Source organism: Choloepus didactylus, chromosome 9, assembly GCF_015220235.1.
Source record: "Choloepus didactylus isolate mChoDid1 chromosome 9, mChoDid1.pri, whole genome shotgun sequence".
NCBI classification, from domain to species: domain Eukaryota; kingdom Metazoa; phylum Chordata; class Mammalia; order Pilosa; family Megalonychidae; genus Choloepus; species Choloepus didactylus.
The window spans coordinates 102,695,343-102,708,091 of NC_051315.1; the positions used below are offsets into that span (position 1 = coordinate 102,695,343).

Below are 12,749 nucleotides of genomic sequence, written 5' to 3' on the forward strand. Positions count from 1 at the left end.
ATACTGACAGTAGGTAGATCAGTGGTTGTCTGTGGCCTGGATAGTGGGGAGAGGGATATGGCACAAGAGAACTTTTTTGGGTGATAAAAATATTTGATGTCTTGATTGCAGTTGTAATTGCGTGAACGTATATATTAGTCAAAACTGATCAGATTTTACATTTAAAATGAATGCATTTGACTTTTTAAATCTCCCAGTTCAAACAGGTAGAAATGCTGTATGTAACAAATAACAAATGACAACAAATTAGTTAAATTAAAAAGTAAGAAAGAAAAATCTCTACAGGTCTTAAACGACAAAACAAAACACCGGAGCAATGAGAGACAAAGCTTTAGCCGTAAATAATGGAGTGGATAATCAGTGAAAAAAGCTACCCAACCCTGAAATAAGGGAAGATTAAAAAGGTACTCTGTCGGAGTGATGTCTGGATAAAAATGAGTCTATTTATGAACATAAGCCAGAGGTTCTTACCTTGATGAGTATTGAGGGCTGAATGCCCAAAAATACGTTCTTGGATGGAGATACTTTAGAGAGTCTCCCCTAAACTAATACAAAATGATCTGGAAAGCTACACCCTCAAGTCAGGTCACATGGGATTCCCCCAGAAAAGCATGACTCTTAAAGATAAGTTCACCTCACTACCCTCCCTCCTACATGGGACATGACACCCAGGGGTGTACATCCCCCTGGCAACATGGGAAATGACTCCTGGGGATGAGCCTGGACCCAGCACTGTGGGATTGAGAGGATCTTCTTGACCAAAAGGGGGAAGAGAGACGAAACAAAATAAGGTTCCAGTGGCTGAGAGATTTCCAACAGAGTCAAAAGGTCACTCTGGAAGGTATTATTATGTGCTATATAAACATCACCTTTTAGTTTTTAGTGTATTGGAATGACTACAGGGAAATACCTGAAGCTGTCAAACTGCAACCCAGTGGAAGACAACTGTATAACTAAGTACATTGCAGTGTGACTGTGTGATTGTGAAAACCTTGTGGCTCGCACTCCCTTTACCCAGTATATGGAGAGATGAGCAGAAAAATAGAGACAAAAATTAGATGGAGAATAAGGTGGGATGGAAGGGATGGAAAGTTGTCGGTGCTCTTTTTTGCTTCTATTTTTATTTTGGAGTAAGGAAAAGGTTCAAAAATTGATTCTGATGATGAATGCACAAATGTATGATGGTGCTGTGAATGACTGTACACTGTAGATGACTGTAGGGTGTGTGAATATATCTCAATAAAACGGTAATTTTAAAAAAGTAAATGAACAATGAGGGGGAGGAGGGGAATGGGATGTTTTGGATGCTCATTTTCATTTTCATTTTATTTTTTGGAGTAATGGAAATGTTCAAAGATTGATTGTGGTGATGAATGCACAACTATATGACATATGTTATATGAATATATCTCAATAAAACTGCACTAAAAAAAAACTATTTTGTAAATTCACCAGAGTGTTCCTATACCAGACAAGTCCTAAAACTCAGAGGAAACAGCCTCTTCAAGATTAACAATCAGATGCAGCCCCCTTCCCCATACTGACAACTCCCCCTTTAATATGAAAAAGTTAGGTCACTGCCCAGACATTCCCGAAGATGGAGAAAGAGATTAAATGAGAGGAGGGGGTAGCAACAAACAAGATAAGATTTAACAAAGGTCTATGAATACTGAAACTTTATATAATTATAGATAGATAGATAGATAGATAGACATTTGGATGCTGGGGTGTTGGAATGGCTAGAGGGGGTAGATGACATGGTGGAACTGGAGGCTATAGCATCCTTTGGGATTTGCTCTGTGGCTGCTCATTGAATTGTGTCTTGAAGGTCTTCAACTTTCTGTATATATCTAGTATTGCATAATAGGGAAGGGACTGAGGCTGTGGAACTGTAACCCATAACAATTTTTGAAATACCTATATTAACTGCTTGTTGAGCTATACATCGAGAGTTGACACCTTTCTATATGCATGTTATATTTTATAATAATGGAAATGGCTGAAGTGGAGGAACTGTGACCCATGACATTCTTTGATATTTGCTCTCTAACTACTTGTGGAATTATACTTTGAAAGTTATCACTGCTATGTATATATGTTAAAGTTCACAATAAAACAAAAATAAATAAGTTTTTAAAAAAGATAAGTTCACAATAGAAAATAAACTTGAGGAAACAATTCACATGTGTAAGAGCCAGAGTCACAACAAAGAAAAGGATTAGGACTCAGTCTCACAGAATAGAACAACAATCTGAATGAAAAGAAAAAAAAATATTAAAATAGACCTACTAAAAATGATACTGTCAATAAATGTAAAATGTAATATATAGATTAAAGAGCAGCTTAGCCACAGCTACAGAGAGAATTAATGAACTGGAAGATAAACCTGACGAAATCATCAAACATGAGAGTGCAGACAAAGATAGAGATCAATGTTAAGAGATACAGAAATAGAATGGAGAAGTCCAAAAGAACGTTTTAATATGCTTCCAGAAGTAGAAGGAAAAAAAAGAGGAAAATATATTCAAAAAGATAATAATGACTGAGAACTTTCCAGAATTGCCCTTTCCTAATTTTTTCTCCCTTAAGAGTGTTTTCTGTCCACTGTTGTCTATGCCTCCTGAATCTGTCTCTGCAAGTTTTGCCTTTTTCATAGCTACCCTGGCAATATCAGATGTTCATGCCTTCTGTAGAGATTGTAAAGCTCTCAGGCTACTTCTCATGTAAGCTAGGTGTTTCAGTTTGCTAAAGCTGCTGGAATACAATATACCAGAATGGATTGGCTTTTATAGTGGGGATTTATTAACTTAAAATTTACAGTTCTAAGGCCATGAAAATGTCCCAACAAAGGCATCAACAGGATAATACTTGGACTCTGAAGACAAGCCACCAGTATCCGGGACACCTTTGTCACATGGGAACGCACATGGTGATGTCTGCTGGTCCATCTCTCCAGGATTTCATTGCTTCCAGCTTCTGGCTTCAGTGGTTTCCTCTCAGCTTCTCTGGGTCCTCTCTTAGCTTCTCCGGGGCTTTTCTCTCTGAGCTTCTCTTAATTTCACTTCTCAGCATCTCTGGTTGTTTTCTTTTATCCTCTCATAAAGGACTCCAATAAAAGGATTAAGACCCACCTTGAATGGGCTACGTCACATCGCAATCGAAATAACCTACCAAAAGGTCCCACCCACAATAGGTCTGCACACACAGGAATGGATTTTTAAAACTTGGCCTTTTCTGGGGTACACAACTTCAAACCACCACAATTGGTTTAAGTCCTGAACAGTAAAAGGCTCTTTTCAGACCAGGGTCATGTGTTTTTTTGGCATTGCAACTCACTGAGAAACTCTGAAGACTTCCTATATATCTGATTTCAGGCAGCTCCAAATATCAACAATCACACCCATAGTTCTTTGAGATATTCTGAAAGGATTTTTTTTTCTAACCCCTATACCAACCTACTTACTCCTCCCTTTCCTTTTCCCTCTTTCTCTGCTTAACTGGGGACTCCATAAAGCTGTTGGGATTTGATGGAAAACCTACACTCTTAAATCTGATCTTTGCCCAGAGAATTTTATTCAGGCTCAAAGGCTTTACTGGGCATCATACCTTTAATGTGATATTTGCTCTGAGGCACTTGGGGCCTTACTGTTCAAAGGCTTTCTAAGTCTTATCTCTTATGATATGCAGTCTAAAAGCAGGAGTTTTTCCAACTTTGCAAGGCCTTGAATTTCTAGAATCATTCTATTCCCTTTCATATCTGCTTTCAGGTAGATTTGAAAAAGAACTAATTAGAAATATTATGAAAAGTATGAATACAAAGTAAAAGCTAATATATAGGATAATAGAACATGGTCAAAGACAGAATTAGTGTGAATTAAAAGATAATTTCTGTAGTATGGATACAGAGATAAAAATATGAAAGAGCAGTTAAGAGAAATGAAAATTTTGAGCTTCTCAGTCTATTGGGAAATTTTTTTAAAACAAGAGAGAGAGAATAGGAAAAAATGGCATAGTAGAAAAATTTGAATTATATAGCAGAGAAATTTCTATTGAGCAAAGATGTAAAACTTCAGATTAAAAATGCACTCTGAAAAAATAAAAATATATGTCCACTCAAAGACTTACACATGAATTGCAGTGCATAAACAAATTGTAGCATATCCATATAATGGGACACTATTCAATAATAAAAAAGAATAAACTACAAATACACACAATAAGGATGAACCTCAAAAGCATTAAACCAAGTAAAAGAAACTAGATATAAGAGATTACTTGTATTATGATTTGACTTATTTGAAACTCTAGAAGAAATAAAATTGCAGCAAGAGCAGATCAGTGATTTCCAGCGCAAAAGTTGTTGGGGAAGGAAACTGACTACAAAGGGGCAGGAATGAACTTTTTGAAGGTAATGGAAATGTTCTATATGGTAATTGTGGTTATGGCTACTAACTGTATATATGTGTCAAAATACACAGAACTGTTTAGTTAAAAAGAACATACTATTTTTTTTAGTAAAAAAATAGGATAAAGAAAGATGAATCCATAATTAGATTGATACCTGTTAGTAAAAATGTAGAACATCATATAAACACAAAATCTTAAACCTACCAGAGAGGAAAGACAGATTACTTACAAAGAAAAAAAAACAACTACATTGACAGAAGCTACTTACCACTATCAAAATATTCCAGAAAACAATGAAATAGGATTTTTAAAGTGCTAAGGGAAAATAACTGCTAAACTAGAATTTTATACCAACCTAAGATATCATTTAAGAGGGTAAAATAAAGATATTTTGAGACTTACAAAGACAAAGTGAGTTTAAATGTCCATAGATCCTCGTGTCAGAAACAACTAAAGAATATACTTCACAAGAAGTGATTTACCAGACAGTGCAAACTCTTCACCAGTATCTATTCTTTTCTTCTTCCTTTTACTAATAGGTCCCACCCCATCATAGCTTTAGTTAGGCATACAACTTCCTAGAGAAAGACTATATTATCCAGCCTACCACCCCATACATTTAGTTGTAGCCACATTGAGTGTGAGTCATAATACAACTTCCAAGTCATCTTCAACTTAAAGACAAACTGCTTTGTATTTCTTCTTATTTTTTTTTTTCTATTAGTTAGTCTCTAGTTTATGTTGATTGCATCCCTCCCCCAATGCCTCCCCACCTCTAACACCCTGCAAGGTTGACATTTGCCCATTCTCCCTCATAAAAGAACATATTTGTACATCTTATCACAACCATTGAACACTCTAGATTTCACCAAGTTACACAGTCCCAGTCTTTATCTTTCCTCCTTTCTGGTGTCTCACATGCTCCCAACCTTCCTCTCCCAACCGTATTTGTGGTTATCTTTCTTCAGTGTACTTACATTGTTGTGCTACCATCTCCCAAAATTGTTTGCACTTCTTCTTACTACTTACCAAGGGCTGTAATGCAAAAATGGCTATGACCCTGTTCAACAGGGCAGTCAAAGAACACAGCCTAGGGGACAGCAGCACAGCAAGATGGAAGGAATGCAAGTGCCTGAATGACCATGTAGAACCAAGTTGCCCAACCAAACTATATCCGTCTCCTTACTTCTGAAGTGCTATGTAAGTGTTATCTTTTTAAAGCCACTATATTTGAGGGTTTCTTTGTTTTAACAGTTTAACCTGTAAGCTAATTTACAGGTAGAACACATAAAGAAATAGTAAGTATATTTGTGAATGAAATCAGTTAGCAAATGCAATTACTTATAGATTGCAAAGACAGTAACTAAAGTGGAATAGATATATTCAATGAGTAGTTAAATAGTTTTGACATCCAAGTAGCAAAAATAAAAGTATTAACCACCTTTAGTCATTGTTAGAACAATTTGTAGTTAAGTAAACATAGTAAAAATTAAAAGTTTAAAGATCAGAAACATGTATTTCTTACATTAACAAGGTAATGTAATAATGTCTTTCTTACATTTCTGACTTAGATATCAGAAATATAATGTACATCTTCAAAAACACTACAGGGAGAAAGAAAGGAATGAAGTAAACTACCAATCCAAAAACAGAGAAGTAAAAAACAAGAAGCAAACCAAAGAGATGAGAAATAAATGCAAACATGAAATAGCAAAAACTTATCAGAGCAGACTTTTAAAATCTAGCTATAAGTGACTTATAACAGAAACAACTAAAATAAAACCCAGCAGAGAGACTAAAAATAAAAAGATAGCAAAAGTTTGTAACTACTCAAATACTAACCAGCAGAGAAAGTTATTATAGGTATATTAACATCACACAAAATACAACTTAAAAGGAAAACATTTAATAAGGATAAAAAGGGCATTACATAATAAAAGAAGTAATTCACCAAGCAAATACAATCATATATTAGTATCTACCAAGCATCATTACTTCAAAAGATAGAAAGCAAAAACAGAATTATAAGGAAAAACTTAAAAATCCACAATGATGGGAGGAAACTTTAACAAACCTAGAAATCAACAGGTCAAGATCTGTAAAGATACAGTAAATACATACAACAAAATAAGCAAGAATAATCTAAATATACAGAGAGAACTCTGTGTAATCAATAAATAAAAGAACATGCACTATTTTCCTTTTCTATTATACAATGTTCATTTGCAAAAAGTTGTTTAGAAGTATGTCACAAAGAATGAAATCTACACAGGATAATCTTTTCATATACTAAAAACATAAATAAATGAAAAATTACAACAAAATAAGTTCCACATGCCTGGAAACATTAAGATGCATTATTAAATAACCCTTGGGTTAAAAAGCTAATCACATTGGATATTTAGAACTAAACAATAATGAAAGAATTAAATACATGGTATGCACTCAAAATGGTAAATGAATATAAAATGAAAATTAAGAGTCATAAGGTCAAGTTAAGATGCTGAAACACAAAAACAAAAATACAGTAAACCTAATGAAAATGAAACAAAAACTGAAATTGAAAATAAAGAAATAATGGAAGATCAACAAAATTCAAAAATTACTATTTTATTTTTATGAAAAAACTAATAAAATAGACACCAAATTCTAAATACTTTAAAAAATGATATGGGGGACTTTTCTATTTAAAAGCAAAACCTATAAAGCTGTGTAACTGAGATACAGTAATCTCTGTAACAGACTGATACATTTATGGAAACCGTATGTACAGAAGTACTATTACAAATCAGGAATGAGCTACCATAATTATTAAAAGTTGCTTGGCCGAATGACTGGCAACATGGAAATGAGGAAGTTAGGTTACTACCTTACAACAGATACAAAAATAAACATCAGGGGACAATTTCTTAAAGAAGACACAGGAAGGTACAACCCATAAAGGAAAATATTAATTCATATAATTAGACTGAAATTAAAATCTCTGTTCAACAAATATTCACTTAACAAAATGAAAAGACAAGCTACAACATGAGAGAAGACACTGCTAGTATACATAACTGACCATGCACGCGCACACACACACACACACACACACAACAGCAACAACCACCCAATAAAGTGAGTGAAAGGTAAGTAAAGTTAATTCTTAGACACACAAAATGTCTGTTGGTCAATAACACCAAGAACCAATTTCACTATATTCAGGGACAAGTACATTAAAACCACTGCTTTTTAAAATACTGACTCCATGTTGTTACTACATAATACTTCATATCCATTAAACTGGAAAAATTGAGCGGTCATAAAATAGAAAATGTTAGCAAGGACAGGGAGAAATAGGAGCTCTCATACACTGCCAGGGGGGAGTGTTGATTATTCAATCACATCAGAGAGTATAGGGAAGCCGAAGACAGCCGTGTCTAAGACTCAGCATTTCCACTTTTAGGTATATACCCAAGAGAAGCTCTCTATAGATGCACAAGGAGACACATAAAAGATGTTCATTGCAATATTGATTTTACTAGCATAAACATTCAAACAACTTACATATCAATAGAAAACAGAACATTCCACTGTATTCATACAATACCCATTCCAATCACATAATGGAATAACATACAGGAGTTATATTAATGAATAATATCACGAGCATAAAACAAATTACAAAAGAATTTGTAGAATATATATAATTTACATAAACTTTAAAAGCACAGAAAAGTAAATATCTGTAGGCACAGAGAGACATACATATAACAGTGTAAAAACATAAGAATAATAAATATCAAAAAAATTTCAGAATCAGAATAGTGGATACAGAGGCAAGGGGTAGGAGAATGGGATCAGGAAGGAGTAGACACGTACTTCAACCATACAAGTAATGCTTTATTTCTCTAAAAAAATAAACTCAAACCAGTAAAAATTTAACATCTGATAAGTTGGGAGGAGGGTACAAAAGGTGAATATTATGATGCTTTCTACAACTTTTTATATATTTGTAATATTTCTTAATGCAAAATAAACAAACCAAAAACCCCAGGAGATTCCAATAAGATATACTCAGAATTTCTCACATATGTTATAATAAATGTCAAGAAATTTTTTTTAATGTATATCATTTCTATTAACTAGAACCAATCAAGAAATTCTGAATTGTTCAAAAGGTATGATAGGATGATCATGATAAATACAAAGGAATTACAAAGGTAGATTTAAAATACAGCAATTAATACATCAGAAATTAACTAAACATAAGCTAATTACATACTTACAAAGCTTTCTAAGAATTATTTTGCCTGGAAAATGAGGAGAAATTAAAACAGTAATAAATTTTTTAAAAATTAGGAAAACACAGACAATACCTTGGAGGCACGAATCTGCCTGTGTACATCCGTTAGTTGTTGGATTTTGTATTCTAACTCTGAAATCTGGGCTTGAAGCCATGTCCATCGGCTGCCAACTCTTGCTCTGTCTACAAGCCACTTCCATTCAGTACTAGAGTTACTGTAAACAAGACAAATACTGTTAGTCAAAGCACAACGGTAACCAAGTTTTCGCAGAGACTGCTTTAATATCTTCCTTGATTACTCTCATACAATCCCAATTCCCTTTACAAAACATCTAATTACACTAGGGAAGAATGGCACATCACCTTCTTATCAAAGAGAAAGATTTAATTTCCTTCCCTTTCCACCCTAACACCCATTTTTTTTTTTTTAATCTTCATTTTATTGAGATATATTCACATACCACGCAGTCATACAAAACAAATCGTACTTTCGATTGTTTACAGTACCATTACATAGTGGTACATTCATCACCCAAATCAATCCCTGGCACCTTCATTAGCACACACACAAAAATAACAAGAATAATAATTAGAGTGAAAAAGAGCAATTGAAGTAAAAAAGAACACTGGGTACCTTTGTCTGTTTGTTTCCTTCCCCTATTTTTCTACTCATCCATCCATAAACTAGACAAAGTGGAGTGTGGTCCTTATGGCTTTCCCAATCCCATCCTAAAACCCATTTTTATGTATCCAGTAGTAGGATAATACTCTTTTACCACTTAATACCTTTTAATGCTGAAGGACTGAAATGGGGGTGGGCCAGCAAAAGAAAGGAAACAGGAATGACAATACCATCACTATATTAAAAAAACACTGTAACATTAGGCTTTTATATGGAACTAGATGCCAAGTACTGGGCAGATCATTTGAACTGTGCTAGATCTAAACCCATTTAAAAAACTGCAGCATACTCAATTTTACTAAAATAACGTTCATTTGCAAAAACAGGTATCATTTTCACTAATTAAATACTTAATATCAATTAAAACAAATTTATAAAGAAACTGTCAAAAATAATTTAAAAAAATGAATGTTCTGCTCCATTTCAAATAAGCCTATTAAATATAGAGGTCTTGAAATGGTTATTAAAATAAACAGCTTGTTAGAAACTTGATTCCCAGGAGTCACAGCCTGGAACAAAGAATTTATACAAAGTGTTTCTGTCATGCATACTTGAGAATAAGGGTTGAACCCCAGTCCTTTCTAGTTCTTGTATATCTTGGCAATAGCACTGCTCTAAATCCATAGTTCATGAGACTACAAATAAATTACTTTATGAAAATATTCCAACCACTCCAACTAGAAAAAATTAATTGAGATTATGGGTGATTTGTATGTATATACATGTTTGGGATAATTAATTATCTATGTTTATGTCTGTGCTTGGGAGATACATATTGCCAAGTAACAAGAAACATGACAGAAATTGAAGATATAAATGAAGGAAAGTAACTGTGTAATGGCAAAACATAAGAACTTTATAAAAAACTTTAACAAATGCATTTAACATAATGGAATGTCTTTCATATAAACTGCAGTCAGAGAAAACATTTATTCTATGAGATCATTTGTTGTCAGATAAACAAAACACATAAGTTTACTTCATAGAATTTATTCATTACAACAGGATTTTATATTATGCCAATGCTCCCAAAAGGCTATTTTGTTAAAAGATTCTAATTGCATACAATATAACTGAGACCTTCATATAAATTAGGATTTCTCTTGGCTTTATTTATTCAGATTATAGTCACTATTGTTATTTTGTGACTCTGACACCTTTAAATCAATTTTCACAACTATGAACAAAATAAGAGAATGCCTATTCAAAATACACTATTCATAGACAATAATTAATAACAGATTAGAGATTAGAGAGGAAAACAAGGGTCACTTCATGCGCTACCTTATACAGGTACAGGTAAAATTTCTCAAATTTATTAAAGGTGGAAGCTATTGGCAAAGAAGTAACAAAATTTTTTTCCAATCACTCTGGCTACTTGGTGGAGAAAACACTGTAATGGGACATAAGAGGAAATAAGAAAACCAATTAGAATGCAACTAAATTGGGTGTGGTATAAAGATAATTCTGATTTTGAAATATTTCATGTGCTGCCATACATTTCACAGCATTCCTTGCTGAAAGCAGTATCAGATAATAGAAACAGAGCAATATCAGATTAAATTTAAGAAAACTAAATAATGCTGGAGCTTTGCAATTCATGAAATGAATTTTCTGTAAAGGACACCTCATCTTTACATTTTAACAGGAGTGAATAAAATCTAATTTGCTCTTCTTAAAAGTAGTAAACAAGCTTGCCCATCAAAAATGTGCCTTTGCTTGAAAACATGTTTTTCTCAAAAATAATTAAGGTTATAAACATGTTACAGATAAGAATATGACTATCTCACTCAAAGGAGATTAACACCTGTTAACACCCAAAGTCAAGGCAGGTTTTAGGTAAACAGCTTACATAACCAATGATGTAATTGCTTATTTAACTTAGAGAGTAACAATCCAAACACAGCTGATGCAACAGTGAACCAGTAAAAACAAAAAGATGCCCAGAGTATCCAGACTCCATAATCAACATACAGACCTGGCCTGCCAGACCACAAAGAACACTGACTCCCTGCATCTCTCTGAAGTGTGCTGATCAGATAATAGGCCATCACATGCTGAGCATTAGGTGGATATCACCTCGAGTGAAGATCAGGTCAGAAACATGTGTGTGGAGACCACTAGAAGCACTGAGTGGGAATAAGCAGTAGCCTGGGCAGTGAAAAAAACCAGTTCCTCAGAATAAGACAGAGCTTTCTAATGTATCTTCAGTTACCAAGACTTGAAAAGTGACTTGCCTAAATTAATTTTTCCTTTAACATAATGATTTTAATTCACTAATAAAATGAATCAAGTATGATAGAGAAAAAAAAAAAAAACATTGTATTAAGCCAAACTTCTCCACTGGTGTTGCTTACCTAGGGAAAGCTTATCCCTCCCTAGAATTTGGTTCCTTTAGACCAGGGGTCAGCTTTTTCTTTAAAGAGGTGGACTGTAAATATTTTAGGCTTTGTAGGCCACAGGATATGTGACTATTCAACTCTGTTGTAGTGTAAAAGTGGCTATAGATGATTTATAAACAAATGGGTATGGCTGTGTTCCAATAAAAAAAAAAAAAAAAAAAAAGACTGTACCCAGATTTAGGCCATGGGCTGTAGTTTTCCATTCTCTTACATATAGTACCTTTTTTTGTGCTTCCCATGTGAGTCCCACTTCCTCTTACCAAGTAACTGTTCAAATCCTTTGTCCATATTTAATTGGGTTATCTTCTTATAATTGATACAAATCCTGTGTCAGACAATATGCACTGGAAATACTTTGTCCAGGTTTGTAGCTTGCATTGTCATTTTTCTAATGGTATCTTTTGGACAGAAAATGATACTGATTTTGATGAAGTCCAGTTTATCAAATGTTCTTTCTAAGACTAGTTCTTTTTCTGTCCTAAGAAATCTTTGGCCTAACATAGTCATGAAGATTTTTTCTTATATTCCTTCAAGAAGTTTTCAAGTTTTCATTTCATGTTTAGATCTATGATCCATTTCAAGTTAATTTTTGTGTATTCTGCGAGTTAAGGATCCAGATTCATTTTTTTTCTATAGGATATCCAGTAGCTAGAGCACTGCTGAAAAGATTCTATTATCCTTTAATAGATACATCTTCCTTTAATTGCTAAAGACTATCCTTGACTAGATAAAAGACAACCTGTAATAGTGTGTATATGTATGTATGTGAACATGTATGCACACACACACACACACACATGTACACATGCATATATACACCCTTTAGGTTATATATACATATATCTTAGGTCAACATCTTAGGTCTACACCACACTATTATTGTAGTTTTAGAGTAATTCTTGAAATCAGATAGTATAAATTCTACAAATTGGTTCTTTTTCAACATCATTATGATTATTCTACATTTGAA

At 33.7% G+C, this 12,749-nt stretch overlaps 1 protein-coding gene across 7 annotated transcripts in view; it reads right to left on the reverse strand.

Moving 5' to 3' along the window:
* KANSL1L (KAT8 regulatory NSL complex subunit 1 like) overlaps positions 1-12,749 on the reverse strand; it is a 177,034-nt gene that overhangs the window by 126,259 nt on the left and 38,026 nt on the right. For all 7 annotated transcript variants that reach the window (XM_037850289.1, XM_037850283.1, XM_037850287.1 and 4 more), the window contains one exon: positions 8,769-8,910. In XM_037850289.1, the coding sequence (XP_037706217.1) occupies positions 8,769-8,910 (142 nt within the window). The remainder of the gene's footprint in view (positions 1-8,768; positions 8,911-12,749) is intronic.